At 40.2% G+C, this 19,028-nt stretch overlaps 1 protein-coding gene across 8 annotated transcripts in view; it reads left to right on the top strand.

The window, feature by feature from the left end:
- DAB1 (DAB adaptor protein 1) overlaps positions 1–19,028 on the top strand; it is a 405,590-nt gene that overhangs the window by 254,019 nt on the left and 132,543 nt on the right. For all 8 annotated transcript variants that reach the window (XM_073233995.1, XM_073234000.1, XM_073233999.1 and 5 more), the window contains exons 3-4: positions 4,711–4,850; positions 12,429–12,527. In XM_073233995.1, the coding sequence (XP_073090096.1) occupies positions 4,711–4,850; positions 12,429–12,527 (239 nt within the window). The remainder of the gene's footprint in view (positions 1–4,710; positions 4,851–12,428; positions 12,528–19,028) is intronic.

Genomic DNA, 19,028 nt, shown 5'->3' with positions numbered 1-19,028 from the left:
CCAGACAAACTGGAAGTATGATCACCCAGGCAACAATGGCCAATAGTGATTGAAAGCACTGTTTGTAGGTCACTGCCCTACATGCTGGCTATGTGTCATTTCTTTGACCTATACAGCAACCTCATGGGGGAGCAACTGTTGTTATTACATTTCACAGAGAAAGATACTCCATCAGACACATGAAGGAACTTACCCAGGGCAACACGATTAGGGAAGTGGGTGGGACCCGGGACCTGAATGCAGGTCCTCTGCATCCAGAGCTCAGGTTCTGGGCAGTTAAGCCCTGTTGCCTCCCATGGAAGATCTCAGGCTTTGGAGTAGGACAGGAGGAGGTTTGATTCTCAGGTGTGCTTAAAATAACTTTAGTTACTTCTGTGGCTTTAGCGCCTTCATCCCAGGACTGATGAAAATGACTGTTTACAGGGACCCTGGAGCGTTAAGTGTGATAAGGTACGACAAGATCAGGCCTAGTGGGTATGTGCCTGTGGTATACTTGTCTTACGAGTAAGATACCTGCCAGTTTACAGTAGGCTCCATGAGACATCTACTTAGGTAGCTATGACACAAAGTGAAAAGTGGAAAATGCTATAACTGAGTACAGAGTAGGGTCACTGGAGGCCCTGTAGCCTAAGGTTTGAAGCATGAAATTCTATGTAACACCTGTATTCAAATTCAGATTGTCGAATTTGAATGGACATTTGTCTAAAGAAGTTATGCAAATGGACAACCAGCCCATGAAAAAATGCTGGGCATCAGTAGTCCTGAGGAAAATGCAGAACAAAACCATGGTGAGATATTACTGAACATCTGCTAAGATGACTAAAGCAAAAAGGACAGATGAGAAGAGATGCTGACAAGAAACATCTGGGAGAGAAACTGAAACCCTCAGACTTCGTGGGTGGTTTTGAAAACCGGTGCAGCCACTTTGGAAGAACAGTTTGATAGTTTCTCTCTTAGGTATCATACCAAGAAATTTGAAAAATACTCCCCCACAAAAACTGCTACACGAGTGTTCATGGCAGCATTATTCATAACAGCCAAAAGATAAGAAAAACGTAAATGCCATATTGATATAATGAATATTACTGAGTTAAAAGAAAAAACTTGAACTACCGATGCAAGCTATAACATGGAATGACCTTGAAAATGTGATGCTACATCCCAAAGGACAACCTACTGTATGATATCATTTATATGAAATGTAATTTCCTGAACAGGCAAATCCATAGAGACAGGAAGTAGATTAGTGGTTGCCTACGGGTAGTGGGTTTGGGGGAGATGGGCACAGGGTTTCTTTTTAGGGTGATCAACATGTTATAAAATTAGCTATGGTGAGAGTTGTACGACTCTGTGAATGTACTAAAACCACGGACTTGCATGCTTTCAAAAGGTGAATTGAATGGTATGGTAATTACATCTCAATAAAGCTGTTATTAAAAATACTCAGGCTCTGCTGTTGATGATGGACATTAGCGTCATCATCTGCAGAGTAAGGTTCATGATGGAGTCTAACTTCAAGAGCAGGTGTGAGGATTAGATGAGAGATTGCAGAACTCTTATAAATGAGAGATGTCAGACTCTTAGCACAATGACTGGTATAGTAAATGCTCCGTAATTGACAGTGACAATGTTGATGACTTTCCTTAAACAGATGACCTTTCTCTTGTCCATCCTGAGGCATAGGGTCAGTGGTGATTGGAGCAGCCTAGGCTGGAAATTCTTGATGACTTGGGATGCATGAAGATTGACCCTCCTACCACCCTCAAATCATATGTGCCTCTGATGGAATGGCCTTATGCCTCTGATATCTGTTATTTATTTCTTAACTAATATAACTCAGACCTTGCTCAAATTGTGCTCATGAAAAATTACCCTTTTAATGGTAGAACATTTAATGAGAAACTGGATTATCTACTGCATAAGTGCCCTTCATACAAATTAGCTTGGCCCCGGGTCCTAATCTAAATTGGGCTCCCTGCTTTCCCCTAAATGGCCTAATATTTTCTTATTAATCTCTGCCCTTGTTCACCTGATCTGGCTCTGCCTCCTCTTATGAAGCATTCTCCTTGGCAGAGCTCTGTGCCCTAACAAATGTTTCTTCAGACTGTCTTTGTATCTGACTCATGGGCATTTTTTTTTGGACAAGACATGGAGTCTGGAAGCTGTTTATTTCATTTTCAGCTGTGTCTCCAATGGAGTTTTAATACAGCAAAAGTATTGACCATCAGCAGATTTGGGTCAGGTGAGTTTTGCTATAAGGTAAAGATGAGGCTTCCTAGGGAAGTGCGATAGATGAGAAGCAATGAGTGATGGTGGTTAAGAGAACAGGCTTTAGAAATTCAGAATACAAGCAAACCATTAGCCTGGGCTTTGACATCAGACAGATATGGGTTCAGTCCCACTCAGTGAGTTTGGACAAGTTGCTTGGCCTCTCAGACCTACAGTTGAGATCCTCATCTATAAAATCTGAATAATAGTAGCTACCACAAGGGCTATTTCTGAAGCTAAACAAGTCAGTGTATATAATATGCTCTGTACAGAATATGATAAATAGTACTTGTTTTTATTATCATAATTAAAGTTTGAAGAAAGTCCTAAACAGTGAAGGGATGCTGTTAGTAACTGAAATAGTGTCATGTGTTGAAGAGGCAGAAATGATATCTATGATAAAGATAACTTTCCCAAGAAATAGCTACCAAACACTGTGTAATAATGCAAGGAGAGGTGAGCTGTAGTTCCAGGGCCCTGTTTTTTTAACTAGATCTCTACATCAGGTATGTGATAGCACATGTTCTTGTCTTTGTTCTTAGCTTTAGTCTCTGACACATGCCCTCACAGGGCCCTGAGGCTTGATTTTTACGTTGCTTACAGTTTCTAACCATCCAGCTGTAATATTTGTTTTATGGAATGATTCAAAAGCTTTCATATACTAGGAGTCAGCACGGATGCAGCCCTCCAGCAACAGCTGTGAATTGAGGGCCACAGATCGAGGCCTAGCTCATCAGACAGCTCTCCTTAGTGCCTCCTGCCCTCAGCATTGTATGTCCTAAGAGTTATTTTTGCAGGACAGGTAACAGTGGTGACAGCTACCATTCACAGCAGACTTATCATGTGAATACATGCTTTGCACTTACCTCATTTAAGTTACTATTCAGAATAACTCTGAAGGTAGATATTTTATCTACATTCAACAAACGAGAAAACTGAGGCTCAGCTGACAGTTTAGTTGGCCTCCAAGTGAGAAAGCCATAATTTGAAATGAGGATGTCTGACTCTAAATCTTATACCTGACACAGACAGCATAATCCACTACACATTATTTTCAGTCCCCAAAATCTTGAGCTACTAGGGGCACAGACTTTGCCTCACACATCTGTTGCCATTGAGTTGTAGCATCTGGCACACAGGGGATGCTCACTGAAGGATGAATGAGTAAATGAATGAAACGCAAGTCGTGTTTGAGCAAGAGAAATTATACAATGGTTAGCTATTGCTGTTGGGTTTTTTCTTCTATTTTAAGCATGTCCTCAAATAATTCTCAACCCACTTATAGAAAGGCCTTAGCTTGCACATCATATAGATGGAGGGAAATGGGCTGAGTTATCACTAATGTCCTCATAAATAAGTTTCTGACTGATGAGGGGCGGCATGATGGAGGAGGTATCAGAAGTTAGTGTTAATGATGTTCCAGGAGATGAATATCAGAAGGCTAGGGCGTGGCAGATTTTAGGAACCACATACACATCAATGTCCCTAGCTAGATGAATGTGACTAGCTAGAAGAGATTAGAAATTTGAATTCCTGTGTACTTATCTTTTTTGTGACTATGTGCACTTGGACAAGCCACTTAAATTCTGTGACCTTCATCTTCATCATCTGGAAAATGGATCTGGCTGAGTCATTATGAAGAGGAAGGATAAAGTTTATAAAGCATCTTACATGAGACACTCATGTATTCTAGTCACAGAACTTTACTGTCCTTTTATGTGGATGTGAGGGTGTATATCAACTTCTGGTTGACGTATGTTAGCAAAATATTGTGTTAATAATTATTGAGAAAGCTTTGCAAGGCATGGGCACAGCGAAGCAGCAGGGAGGCCTGTTCCTGTCCACACATGAGTTAGCAGAAGAGAGATGGTAGAAGCATTTTTTGATCATCGTTCCTGGGTCATTACTTGATACAAAGCAATTACCCTGGAGTCTCACTATAAAACAGCCCTGGAATTGGGTGTAAGGAGGGTCTTGGACCCTGGCCAAAGTCATATTAAATGCTGGAAATACCAAAGAGACTCAGTGCTAATACTCTTCTTACAAGAATGTCAGACATGAACTCTTAGTGGGTGATTATCATTTGTTGAATACCGAATGTGTATCAAACTCTGTATTGGATGCTTTATACATGTTGTCTTAATGGTTTGATTATTTATCTTAATGCCCCATTGGGGTTGGTTATTTTTAAGTCTTTTTTTTTTTTCTGCTTGAGAAAACAGAGGCTCAGAAAAGAGAAGTCATTTGCCTCAGGATTTAAAAAGGATAGAGCTCAGATCTGCATCCAGGGCGACTACATTTTTTTCTGTTTGGTCCAGTGATTTGCCTTCCCTAAGTATATAAGTGAAACCGAAGAATGAATCTTGGCACTGTGGATATTTAAAGTCATTGGCGCTTGAACACCTACCTACATCTCTGAATCCTGCTTTTCTCTGTTTTTAGGTCAGGATCGCAGTGAAGCCACTTTGATAAAGAGGTTTAAAGGTGAAGGGGTCCGGTACAAGGCCAAACTGATCGGGATTGATGAGGTTTCTGCAGCTCGGGGAGACAAGTTATGCCAAGATTCCATGATGAAACTCAAGGTGCTGTGCAAACATTTTATTTTCAATGTCATGGCTTTAGTATGAGAAAAACAGTGATGATAATTACAGCAATACATTTTTCATTTATTCACTTATTGGCCAATCACTGGTTTACTGATGAGTCACTTTATTTCTTTATTGGAAAGAGATTTCAATCATTCAGCAAATGTTTATTAAGCACCTACTATGTGGAGATATTTTGCTAGGCCCTATTTTATGATTTTGAAATGTATGACATTCTATTCAATTTTAACTTCATTGTGCAATGCCTACAAAAACAAAAATAAAATTATCAAATTGTATAGTCCCTCACCTTTTATGAATCCTTACCACTTTGTTATTTGTGGACAAGTTTTATATATTTTACCATATAATAAATATGGTGAAAGATGATATGTTAAGATAAAAACTCATTTCATTCATGCTTGTAATTTCTGTTAATGTCCCCAAACATTTTATAATGAAGGGAAAATATTTTTTAAGTAACATGTAACTAAATATTAGCATATCACAGAGTTTTTTATTTTAAATGCTTAATGAAGACTTTGAGAAATCTAATGAACTGAAAAAATACAATATACAAAATAATACAATTAAGTGGCATTTAAAAACATAAAAAAGAAGCATTTGTTCCCAGATTCTGGTATCCATATAGACTATGTTTCTTTTTTTATAAATGTGATGTAAAATATTGGAAAAACAAATGACTGAACAAGAAGTCTACAAAATATTTTATGCATTCAAAATATGAAATTTAATTCTTTTCCTGATTATAGAATTCACAAGATGTTCATATAAAATATTTTGAAAATACAGAAAAGTATAGGAAAATTGAAATCATCCACAATCTCACCACACAAAGAAAATCAGTATTGCTATTTTTGTGTTTAATTTACAATCTCCCTTTGTATTTTTATATACATTATATGAATTATAAACATATATGTAATTTAATTGTAATTACTATTTAAAGTCTTTTATCTTGTTTTTTTTAATCTAATAATATATTATGAACATCTTTTTCATATCTTAAGAAAATCCCTAAAGATACAACTTGCTCAAGGTGATTTTTTTTTAATGTGAGACAAAAGGGAAAAAAAAAAATCTGGCTAAGTCCCTAAAAGCATTAAATGAGACAATATCTTTCAAACACCCTCTACATTGCCTTTCCTTTCATATTTGCTTAATAAATCACAGCTATTTGTTTATACTATACAAATTTTCTCAACCATTTAACATGTTTATCAGCTGCTAAGTATCCCTATAGTATGGCTGTAGTAGTCATCATTTTTCAAAACCTTAATTTTCTAAAGTGTATGCCCATTACTTATTTCTAACTTTTTTAGCTGTTATATAAGCAAACATTATTTTAATAGTTGTATATCTGTTACAAGGTGTACTAAAAAAAGGTGTAAGAGACACCAAAATCATGATTTTACAGACTGTCACCTTGGAAGAGATTAATGTGTCCCTTTTTTATAATTAAGCAATGTAGTGAATTTTAGGGCAGTCTGATAAAGAGCCCTCTTCTACTAAATTCAAATCTGATAAATAGACAAGGAACTTTACAGGAAGAGTTCTAAATTCTAACTTTGTGACTGATAAATACTTGGAGAACTTGACATATTTATATGGCCACAGTGGACATCCTTGGAAGAGACAGGCTATTCCACTTGGTTTGTAAGGGAATTGAATTGCTGCAGCCCCCCTGTTCTCTCCAACCCTTGCCCTGCCTCAGAACAAGACCTGGGGTTTGCGCATGAGATCAGAGCAGAGTGCGGTATCTCCACCAGCTGGCCAGTTGAATAGAGAAAGCCTGGAAGAGACTGAGCCGCTTGTGCTCAGCTTCTCTGCAGACTTCCTGCTCACATAAAGCCACATTTGCCTCTCCAAGGAGACCCTGAGGATGGGGAAGGGCAGGATCTTGGTTTTTGCTTAAGTCCCTCCTTACTGAATATGAAGTGAGGCAATTGGAAATTTGCTCTGACAAATACTAATTAGAAGACATCAAGAAAACCTCCAATGACCTTGTTCTCACAGAGAGCCATTGCTGAGGAGGACAAAGGAGCTAATGCCTCTTCCCCCAGCATTCTGGTAGACAGCCATTCACCCGGCACCTGTCCCAGAGTGCCTCGTTGGCCAGCTGCCTTCATGCAAGTACTCAGGTCTGAGTGAGTCTGAGGCAGGAGTCTGTCTGAGCGACCTGAAGGTTCTCCCCCAGATTCAACGTTGAGCCCAGCTAGCTAGACCAGGCCTGGCAATGACTGCCAACCTTGCATGAGCACCCCTACGTGCGTGTTACCTGCAGTGGAGAGCCCCATCTATCACACCTCATATCTCCGAGGTCCCAAAGCCCTGAGAGTGTGTCCTACCGTAATGCATTCCCGTCAGATGCACTGAACTTGTTGAGGGGGTTCCAGACAGTTAGTTGTGTTTCATTATTTTCAAGTTGCCAAGAAGTATGCTGACATTTCAGCTCCCATGAGTTTTTCTTTAGGAATTACAGAAACATAAATGATTGGTTCTCCATTTGGCCACCTGCCCAGGAAAGAAAGAGACAGAGAAGTACTAAATGCCTATTAGCCTTACAAAAAGACCCACTTGGTCACGTTAGGCCATATGAGAAATTTTAAATTTCTATTTTCCTTTTTTAGACTCTCTGAAGTTAGTGCCTTTTTCTGTTTTAGAGTTTTCTCTTGGATTATGGAAATTTGAGAGGGGAGTCATATGGTGACTGTAAATGGGCCATTGCCTTTCTCCCAGCAAGGCACCCTCACGGTCATATTTCATTTTAGAGTCAACAGAGCACTTTCACGTTTATTATCTCTCTTTATCTTGTGAGATAGATATTAGTTTCCTTGCTTTGTAAATAAGAAATCTGAGGCTCGTAGAAGTGAAAAGATTTTCCCCAGAACCTTCATTGAGTCTGATAAACCGAGATTTCAAGCCTAGATCTCTGGAGGTCTGGGTTTGGTAAGATGTAGTTTAGCGCTTAGTTATGTTGTGTTTGTATCTGCATTTAATTTACCCTGGCTCCCCAGCTAGACTTTAAGCTTCTGGGAGGAAGCTACTATCTGATAGTCACACATCCATGGCTTCTAAAGTAATCAACTTCTGAGACACTGGGCAGGATGGCAGTGGTTGAAACTCCTGGAGGGTGAGATCCCCTGGAGACACTGTCTGGAGGGCTCATCGCAGAGCCCGGTGTCAGCCAGGGTTCTGTAAGAAACAGAGCCTACCCTAGGTCAGATGAGGTGCTGCTTACAAAGCATAAGAAAGTTAAGGTAGCAAACTAGAGATGGGGAGGCATCCAGAAGCTACTGGGAAGGCTGTTACTGCCCTAGAAACAAATACACTTATTAAAACCCAGGGAGAGGAGGATTGAGAAGGAATTCCCCCTTCCTCACCACACAGAAATAAAGCTACTGCCAACGATGTACAGCAAGGATGGGAAAGAGGAGGGAAGAAATACCCTGACCTCTCTTTTCTTCCACCCTTTGTCCTTTCATGTCTTACATTGTGGAACCCAACTGGAGACCAGAGATAGGAGGCTCAGAGGACCAGGGAATGCAGTCCCATGGCCAGTCTCTGGGCACAAAGCAGGCCAGAAGAAGATACTTGTATTCCCCTTTTTAACTGGAAAAGTGAAACTTAGGATGAGTTTTTCCAGCTAATTGGACTGAAATTGGAGACCAGGATTTTTAGCTTATGGAACTTTCTGGAATAACATTCTGTTTTCAGCCATTCATGCCTGAAGCCCATTGCATTTTCACACCTGCTTTACATGTTCCATGAGATCCCTGTTCTCATGAGCACCATGGACCTGCACCATGCTGGGGGAGGTTTCTCAAAGCCCTTTCCTGTGCAGCCTCTGAGCATGACAGAGCCACCTGTTAATCCTGCATGGCCTGCCTGACACTTTGTGTGTAAATTACTGCGTCAGGACGCAGCCTACCTGTGACTCCGTTAGGGATGTTGCATGCAAGAAGTGTAGTATATGCATAGTTCTTTTAAATGTCCCAGAATTACGAGATGAAAATGTGATTATTCTCATTTTAGAATCCCCCTTTGCTTCCAAGTCTGAGAGCTGGTTATTCCGTCTAGCTATTTGCAGAGTCTTTTTGATATATCTGCAGTATATTATATAGTCTTTTTTTATCTACACTTTCCAAAAAGACTCTTAAGGTTAGAATAGAAGAAGGACCTCCAACAATGGAATCTGAAAAATCACTGTTTGAATCCCATGTGTTATTAGTTCCTCGAAGATTTGGAGGATCACTAGACCCCCTGATCTTAGGTTTTCTCATAGGTAAAATAAGGAAGATTATTCTTACTTCTCAGGATTGTGAGATATAATATAACGCATTTAACAGGTACCCAAAAAAATGTTTAACTCTCCTATCTTCCAAGTTTCAACAATGACTTACTAAGGTGGCTAATGTTAGCCACAGAGCCCCATAGGACACTCTGCATCCACCCTGGTCCCCAGTCAGAACTGTCTCCTGGGCCTCTGTTAGTTCTGCATAAACAGCAATGAATAATCTTGTGGGGAGATGCATCCCCGAGGCATGCTGACTGGTGGCAGGCTTGCCTGGGCTTAGTGCAGTTTTTCAGAGATTGACTCAGGGTCCTGTCTCACAGGAGATCCATGCTTGATAAAATTGGGGTTTTATATCCCCAAAGATAGCATGGTATGGATAGCCCTTCTCTCTTTCATTTGTCATGTAAAGCTACTACCAGCAGCCCCAGGCTGAAATGCTCCTGGGCCATGCATGTTTGCTCTTCCCATCCTTTTTATAAGCATTCTTTGATAGCTACTTGGAGGCAGGGAGCAAAGTGGGGCATTATCTAGTCAGCATTATCACGTGCCAGGAATTACTACTATTTGATATTGCACTAATTCTAAGAGCAAAGGACTGTTAGGACTGTTTTGGAGATGGAGATGTTGAAGCTACTCTTCCCAATAGCAGGTGCAACCCTCTCGCACCATGTGCTATGATGTTCTCATTTAGGAGGAATTAGACAACAAGGCAGGTTCCTTTCACACAGTCTTTCCAATCTTTCTATTTGTGGTGGGGCTACTCATTCTCTCTTTTTTGTATGAGTGGGTATCTTAGGTTGAATGTTAGACTCTGGAGGGAGGGCACAGCATAAGTTATTTTCCTCCAAGTCCAGCCAAGAACATAGAGTTCAAAGGCAAGTTTTCCCAGGTGAAAGTCTGGCTTGTCCACTACCAAAGTGAGGGAAAGTCACTTCTTTGTGACTTCTTGCTTTATGCTGGGTTCTGTCCTGGACACTGGGCACATTGAATTAACAGAGTTCCATGCACAATAGAGCTTTTGTTCTATTGGGAAAAGTCAGGTAGACAGCAAATGAATGCATATGTCAAATGGTGGTAAGTGCCATGAGAAAAAGTGAAGCAGAGAGAAAGAATGAGATGTGGTTTGGCATTGAGGATAGAGGGTCAGGGACAGTGTCTCTGATAGGGTGGCACTAAACAGAAAGAAGAACTACCCCTGGGGTTGCAGAGACATGCTTTGACAATTCCCCCATGTTCCTTAAAGTCAAAGTCATCCCTCAGTGAATTCATGGGAAAGCAAGTGGCACTCTGAGGAAGCTGGAAACCTTCAAATAGGAGGGGCATTAAAGAAACAGAAGGGTAAGATTTGGGGTGAGTCACTCTCTTTAACAACTTAGCTGTCACTGGAGGAGGGTTGCCATGCCAGGGGTGTAGTACTGAGGGGCTGAAAGAGAGCTCTGGGTGGGGTTACAGGGAGAGAGTTCGACCTTCTAGAAAGACACAACATGAAGGAGTAACAACCACTCCTGTACCAGGAGTACCTCACCTTTTTTACCAACTCTCTGAACCATCCCGGGACTGTCCACCCACCTGTCCGGGCATCATTTATCTCATCTCAGTGGGGGAATGTGGACTGATTAGTTTTCAGGTTTCCTCTGGCTCTAACATTGTGTACGTCTGTGAGTGTGTCAGAGGAGCTTGAGAAAGAGTGGGTGACTCCTAAGAGTGTGAATCTTCTACTAGTAGGTCCCGAACAGGGACTGGACCACAAACTTTAGGGACAGTCATTTATTTACTAGAAGAAATTAATTTTGATTACATCCCTATGGTGTACCCAGAATTATGCTGGGTATTGTCCATAAATCTTCTTTTAATTTTCTCAACCATGCAAGAAGAATATTTACACTTGAGGAAGTGGAATTGAAGGTGAAGTAGTTTGTCCAACGTCCCAGACAGCCAGAAGAACAGTCTGATACTTGGATTCCACAGGACATTTCCAATGCCAATGTGAGGATAATCAGACAACCTCAGGAGAATGCCCTTTCCTGTGCCTTCGGAGTACACCTGTCACTCACCGGCACTGGACACTGAGAGTGATGTCGAGAACGTGCTATTCTGAGAACAATACAAGCTACTTTTATCTCCTGGGAATGCAAAGTCATTATTATTTCAGACTTTCCTACTCCTCAAAGCTCAGTACCATAACTGCTGAGTGTTGGCCTTAATCTCACTCTCTGCGAAAGTGAATAGTAACCAAGGGTCTGGAAGCCCCAAAGTACTTAATGCAGAGTCAGCAACAGCTCTTGAGTGTAAATCTCCTGTAATGCCCTTTCCTCCGAGTTATGCCCTAATATGAAGCCTGTGCCTACCTGGAGCTGGCCACCACAGAGGTGAGTTTAAAAGCCAGCATCATTACTCTTAACTTATATCATATCCACTTTGGAGGGACTCAGGATTAGCACCTTCATGTGACAGTAAGTGTCTGAGAACCTCCTGTTCTCCTGGGCACCAGAGATGGAGCAGTGAACAGAGTACCATCCTCACCTTTTGTAGTGTTTACCTTCTGATTGACTCACATACATATCTTTGGTTTATAAAAAGTTTGAAAAAGAGAAAACAGATGTACTGCAAAATGGAATGCATTTGGAAGGTACTTCCCTCCAAAGCACAGAATGATAGCGAAAAGGGTAGAGGAAAATACAAAATGTACGTGGGTAAAAATTGCAAACCATGGGCATATAACTATGTGATCATGTTTTCCAAAAGCAAACTTGACACATGCAGTGTAACAATAGCTTTTATTTTCTTTCTGATCTCTCAAATTGATTTGTAAGAAAACATTTTTCCTGAAGTATAAAAATAAAATCACATTTAGAAATGTATTTCATGACTTGTCTTTATTTGAAAGATTAAAACCATATCTAATGCAAAACCCAGCAAAGATACTAATATGAATATCCTACTGTGTTTGTCTTGGGATCTTAAATTCTTAATAGCTGAGTATCTAGGCACAAATTTGGCATTCCCTAAATCTTTGTTAGTCAAATGAACCAATGTTCAGATACTTATTTATACAACATTAGAACAGCTAGGATCAGTATTACCCTAAAGCATCAAGGAGATGCAAGCATATCAGATAGGGAAGCTTGGATGGGGCCAAGGGAGAGGAGTATGCCTGCTTGGTGGTATCAGTTGATGGTATCTGACATGCCTTTGGGACCAGAGGGAGTTTTTAAAAGAAAACACTAAAGTAAAAGCCATGTCCTTCCTTTCAACAGGGCATTGTTGCGGGCGCACGCTCCAAAGGAGAACACAAACAGAAAATCTTTTTAACCATCTCCTTTGGAGGAATCAAAATCTTTGATGAGAAGACAGGGGTGAGTAAAAGAATCACATGACATTGTGAAATTGAATCCATTGACAGGTGTGCCCTTAAAAGCCTCTACACTCTGGGCAGGAATATCAAGCAAGCATAAAAACACATAAAGCAACTGACAAATTTGATCAACTGTGATCGTCCATCAAAGGGAGCCTCTTCCCTGACTTGGCCACAGTGTGACTGCACTGTGCTTCTTCAAGTGTATTTGTGATAAGTGTCACACAGTCCTGGTAATCTAATGGGAGATTGATGAGCTTTGAAGAGCAGTGGGTAATGTGACAGTTTAAGTTAAATTTCTTTGTATGTTGGCAACTTTAATGACATGTGTCCTAGAGGGAGATACATGGAGGTCTTTTGATTCAGTCAAAGCATCCAGACTCTCTTGAGTTTAACCTGTAGCACCTGGCAGCTGCTATAATTGAAAAGAATAAATGGAGTTTTCAATCTTAAAAACATCTGTCACTGCATGACCAGGACATGTAACAGCTGATATGTTTGTTGAACCCACCAAAAAAGTGGTTTGTGTTTTCTTTAACCTCCCAGCTGCGATTTGCTCCCAGTTTCATCCCTGGGGCTGGCCTGACATTGTTGGTCCTGTTCATTGATGGTAAAACAGAAAAATGTTCCATGATCTATTTGGCCAAGAGATCAAGAGTTGAATGGACATGTTTTTTTCCTTTCATTCATTCATTCACTGCTTTATACCGCTTATAGAACACCTCCACATATATCCCCTCCTTTGAGCTTCTCAAGATAATTTATAAAGTACTGTATAAGCAATACTCAACTAGCCAAGTCACTTCACCTTAGTCATTCTTCATTGTTTTCTCTCCTTTGTTCTGACTCATGTTAGGATACCATGCAGGTTGCCGGACAGTAATTTAACAGTAAAAATGGGTTTTCTTGAAGAAAAGTTATTCCTGAATAACTAGTAATGGAACAGATATTCCTATACCCATCCTCAGAGCAACATTATTCACAATGAACAAAAGGCAGAAGCAACCCAAGTGACCCTGGGTGGGTGAATGGGTAAACAATATGTAGTATATGCATAAAATGGAATATTGCTCAGCAATAAAAAAGAAGTTCTGACATACACTACAACATGGACGAACCTTGAAGACAGTATGCAAAGTGAAATAAGCCATCACAAAAAAGACCCATTCTGTAGGATCCCACTAGTATAAGGTATCTAGATGAATCAAATCAGAGACAGAAATGGTGGTTGCCAGGGCCTGGTGGGAGAGGGAGATGAAGAGATAGTGTTTAATAAGTAGAGTTAAATTGGGGGTGGGGAGGGGGGGGGCGGAGAAAACCATGTGGCTGATGGATGGCTGTGATGATTGCAGAACAGTGTGAATGTACTTTATGCCAATGAACAATACTTAAAAATGATTATGGTGGTAAAGTTTTTTATATATTTTACTGCAGTAAAAAGTAATAATAACTCCCATTTATTGAGTACCTATTATATATTAGGTATGTATTAGTCACTTTAAATATATTATTCAGTTTCATCACAACTGTCCTGTAAGATGATAATAGTTATTTCATCAAGCACATAATATGTGCCAGGCCTTGTTGTAAAGCCTTTATAAGTATCAGCTCATTCAATGCTCACCACAACCCTCTGAGGAGATGGCACTGTTATCTCTATTTTATAGTTGAAGGTATCGAGGAGACAAAAGTATTTGTAACTTGCCGAAAGTAAGTGGCAGTGGAGACAGTCCAGCTCATGAGCCTTTTCACTTCACCCTGAGGCCTGTTATCTCTCGGGAAAGTTACTTGCCCAAGTTCACCCACCATGGAGGAGGCACAACTAGGCTTCTCCAGTTGACCTGAGCCAAAAATCAATGCACTTGACCTCTATATTTTAGAGCAAGGTGGGTCCACCCTGGGGATGCCTTGGTGGAAGGTAGTTGAGAACAACAACACAGGCATCAGTAATAAAGGAGCTTGAATGCAGCAAGATTAGGAGCCAAATGTAAGTCTCTCTAGCCTTCATAAAAGCATGGTTTTTGAAACCAGGGAAGTTTTTCCTTTGCCTGGGCAGACTGTAGTCTGGAGACTTGTGCTCAGTTTTGATCCTCACGTTTTAGAACAGACATTGGCAAATTGAAGAATATTAAATATCCTGATGAGGGGAAGCAGGGCAGGTGGGGGCCAGAAACTATGCTAAACCAAGATTTCTCTACACAGATGTGGCCTCATAGGATCCTGGGTAACACACAGGGGGGCAGAGAGCTTTGGGCTTGTAGAAACTTGAGGATATTATTGCTCCTTTAGCATCCTTCATGGAAGGGAGCCCAAGTAAAGTGCATCAAGCCTAAATGAGAAATACTTTCAGTGATTTATATGCCCAGATATTATGACATCATCCATGTCTAGTCTCTTCCCAGTTCCACGCTTGCCTATCACCATGACAGCTGGCATGTGTCATGGTGTGAGGCAATGTATCAGATACCTTATCTTGTTTGGGGGCCATGTTTAGGATCCCGATATTCCATCACCTACCCTACCAACAAATAGATTGTGCCTAGAGAATTAAAGTCTTAATCACCACATTTTAACTAATGAAAGGTAGTTTATATTATTTATCTTTATCTAAATCTTCATTCATGAGTAGTTCAACTGGTCCCAAGGAAAGATACCACCAAACTTTATGATGCTGTTTTTGATGCTTCAGCTAGATATAAGAGAACAACAGGAAAATCATTATTTCAGCTCTAAGCCATTTGGCTTTGGGGAAAGATTGTCAGATCCCTAGTGGAGAATCAGGATGAAGGTAAAGTGTTTTCTGTCTGGCTTCATCTATTCCAGTTGTGTTTGGTGAACATTAGGCCTCTGTAGCATCTGACTTCTGCAACCTTAACTTGTTAACATGCCTCAACAAAAATTTGGGGAACACCAGTAGAGAGGACTGAACATGTTTAAGTCTGAAGTAGAGACAGTATGAGGCAGGATACTGCATATTAGTAGCCATGTCTCCAAAAAGTTATACAATAGAGGAAGGAGCTGACTTGTTCTGTGTGACTCAAAAAATAAAACCAAGACTGAAAACTTGCTAGAAGTTTCTAGGAAGTGGTTTCGGTTTATGAGTAAGAAGAACTTTCTACCAGCCAAAGCTGTTCAACAGCTAGATTGGTCCACCTTCTGTGCAAGTGAGTTTATCGTGGTGTGGAGTATTCAAGCAACAGCCATACGAGGGGCAAATTGGGGAAAGGAGTCAAGTAAAGGACGGAGTGTTGAACAAAGTCCTTTCCAAGTTGATTACTGAGTTAGTTTTAAGATTTTTTTACTCCCTTGAAGTCATTCCTATTGATGTGATTTTTCTTCAGATAAATGGAGGTTTTCAAAACCTCCATGGAGATTAAGAGCAGGAACAGTTTACTAAACCTTTGTCACTGCCCAGCAGGGGATCAACTAAATTGTGCATGATAAGAGTCTCTGAAGTATTTTGTCCTACATGTCAAAGAAGTGGAAAACTGGGTCTTTGTCATTCGGAATGATAAATTTTAGTTATTCATCATGTCTAAAATATGCCTGCTCAAGCTTGACTGTACTTTTTTTTTTCAAACCAAGAAAAGAAACATTTGCAGAATGTGACAATAGCTAGAATTTAAAATGCAAAAGCTGTCAAAAATGTTTTGATCCCAATTAAAGAGACCCTTTGCAGCAATTTACACCTTGTCTTGAATTTCAAAGGGTTCTTGAACCCAATCCTAATATGAGTAAATTTTATTTATTAGCATGTTGCAGGGAATAAATCAATATTGAAAGCTGTTCATATTTTTAAATACCTAAGCATTGCTTATATGTCAAAGGGATCAGTGTAAATGCAGAAAATATCATCTATAAAGTCATTGTTACTAATACTAGTAGGACCAGTAGCAAGTCAGGAGAAGGAGTGGTTTCATATATATTGCTGGGTCCTCAAATTAGACCAGTGGACACTGGTGTGATGGTATCTTCATTTCACAACTAAGGGAGCAGATCCTGGGAGTGTCCATCCCTGGCTTGGTTGTAGACCCAGAACAGACCTTCCAAGCCCAAATCCTGTGTCTTTCCAGGGGAATTCATTGACTCTCTCCTCTTCCCATTTACAATTTTATTTCATAGAATTATATAATTATAAGCCATTAAAAAATGATAAATACTGCAGGACCCTGAAGATAAATCTGTTTCTCAGGATAGGTGGTATGAGTCAGCTCTTCAAGATGATGTAACATCTTTTGCCACATGTGAATTCTGATTCTTCATTTGGTTTAACCAACACCGATAATGGCACTACTATGTGCACCATTCTAAGTACATTACAGTTCTGTGAAGTGGGTGCTGTTACTATCAGCATTTTACAAGTGAGAAAACTGAGGTCCGCATAATTTAAGTCACACAGCTAATTAGTGGCAGAGCTGAGATTCAAACCCAGGTATAACCCTTGGTGCTCGTGAGCTATTGCTAATAATAACATACTTGTCTTAGTCTATTTGGGCTGCTGTAACAAACATACAAGGTTGCCTATAAACAAACATTTATCTCTCACACTTCTGGAAGCTGGGGAGTCCAAGATCATGACCCCAGGAGATTTAGTGTCTGGTGAGAACCCGCTTCCTCAGAGATGGTACTTTTTTGCTGTACCTTTATGTGGTAGGAGGAGCAAGGACTCCTTTGAGAGCCTTTTTAAGGGCACTAATGCCACTCACATGGGCTCTACCTGCAAGACCTAGTCACCTCCCAAAAGCCCCACCTCCTAATACCATCCCCTTGAGGTTTAGAATTTCAATATAACAATCTTGTGGGGTGGGAGGGAGGGCATAAATATTCAGACCATAGCAATACCAAATTTTATAAGGAATTTCCTTTTATATGTAATACAGTAGATTCAGTGTTATTGCTTATTGTCACCATTATTCACTTTGATTCTGATGAGCTTCTCTAAGTGAGGATAAAAGGGATGGAATTAAAACAGGGTATATCCTGTGGAAAGAATCTTGGCAGTACAGCCTGTGTGTGCCTGGGCAAGAGCACACGGGCTGCCTGTCCTCTGCCATGTGATGCTTTGTGTCCTGGGGACTCAAAGATGACTTAAGATGTGATCCTTGTCCCTGAGGTGTTCACAGGCCAGTGGTGAAGCCCGACTCTCGAAGTGAAGTGACAACAGCTAAGACCCATGTGTGAATGGAGTCGTCAGCATTCACAGCTTTGCCCAGAATATTCAGGAAGGTTTTCCCTGACTTCCCACTGACCTGTCAGTGGAGGAGTGAGTGAGAGAGCACCAAATAATCGAGTCAGGGAAAAGAAAACCGCAGTTCCAAATACAAAAATGTCTACAAGAGAAATACATATGTGTTTTTTTTTTAAATAATTATTTTTTATTGAAGGGTAGTTGACACACAGTACTACATTAGTTTCATGTGTGCAACACAGTGATTGAACATTTATATACATGACAATTCTAGGTACCAGCTATCACCATACGAAGTTGTTACAATATTTTGACTATATTCCTTATGCTATACATTACATCCCGCTTACTTATTTATTTTACAATTGGAAGCGTGTACTTTTTTTTTTTTGTGAGGGCATGTCTCCTATTTATTGGTCAAATGGTTGTTAACAACAATAAAATTCTGTATAAGGGACTCAATGCTCAATGTATAATCATTAATCCACCCCAAGCCTAATTTTCGTCAGTCTCCAATCTTCTGAAGCATAATGAACAAGTTCTTACATGGAGAACAAATTCTTACATAGTGAATAAGTTACATGGTGAATAGTACAAGGGCAGTCATCACAGAAACTTTTGGTTTTGATCATGCATTATGAACTATAAACAGGCAGTTCAAATATGAATATTTGTTTGATTTTTATACTTGATTTATATGTGGATACCACATTTCTCTCTTTGTTATTATTATTTTTAATAAAATGCTGAAGTGGTACGTAGATGCAAGATAAAGGTAGAAAAGATAGTTTAGTGTTGTAAGATAGCAAATGTAGATGATCAGGTGTGTGCCTGTAGACTATGTGTTAATCCAAGCTAGACAAGGGCAATAAAACATCCACGGATGCAGCAGATTTCTCTCAGAATGGGGGGCGGGGAGGTTCTAAGCCTCACCTCTGTTGATCCCCAATTTCTCACCTGATGGGCCCCCTGCGACTGTGCCTGTCTTAGGTTGTTCCTCCCTTGAGGAATCTTACCCGTTCTCTGGCTAACCAGTCATCTTCCGGGGCCATACAGGGAAATGTAAAGTTGGTAAGTGAGAGAGAAGCCTTATTGTTTGAAAAGGTAAGTTTTTTACTTCTTAGCATATTTATGCCCTGTGGCTTCTATGCCCAGCATTTGTCTTGAGGTATCTTTACCACTTGGAAGAATTGTGATACACAGTAAATTCGATATGAGACATGAATTCTGTTTAGGGGTTGTAATTAGGAAGGAAGAAGAAAAGCTATAGAAGTAGCAGGTGGAAGAAAACATGGGAAGATTGATTATTTCTTT

This window comes from Manis javanica, chromosome 4 (genome assembly GCF_040802235.1).
Source record: "Manis javanica isolate MJ-LG chromosome 4, MJ_LKY, whole genome shotgun sequence".
Taxonomy (NCBI): domain Eukaryota; kingdom Metazoa; phylum Chordata; class Mammalia; order Pholidota; family Manidae; genus Manis; species Manis javanica.
Note: the sequence above shows the minus strand (reverse complement) of the source record. Positions and strands in the feature narration are given on the sequence as shown.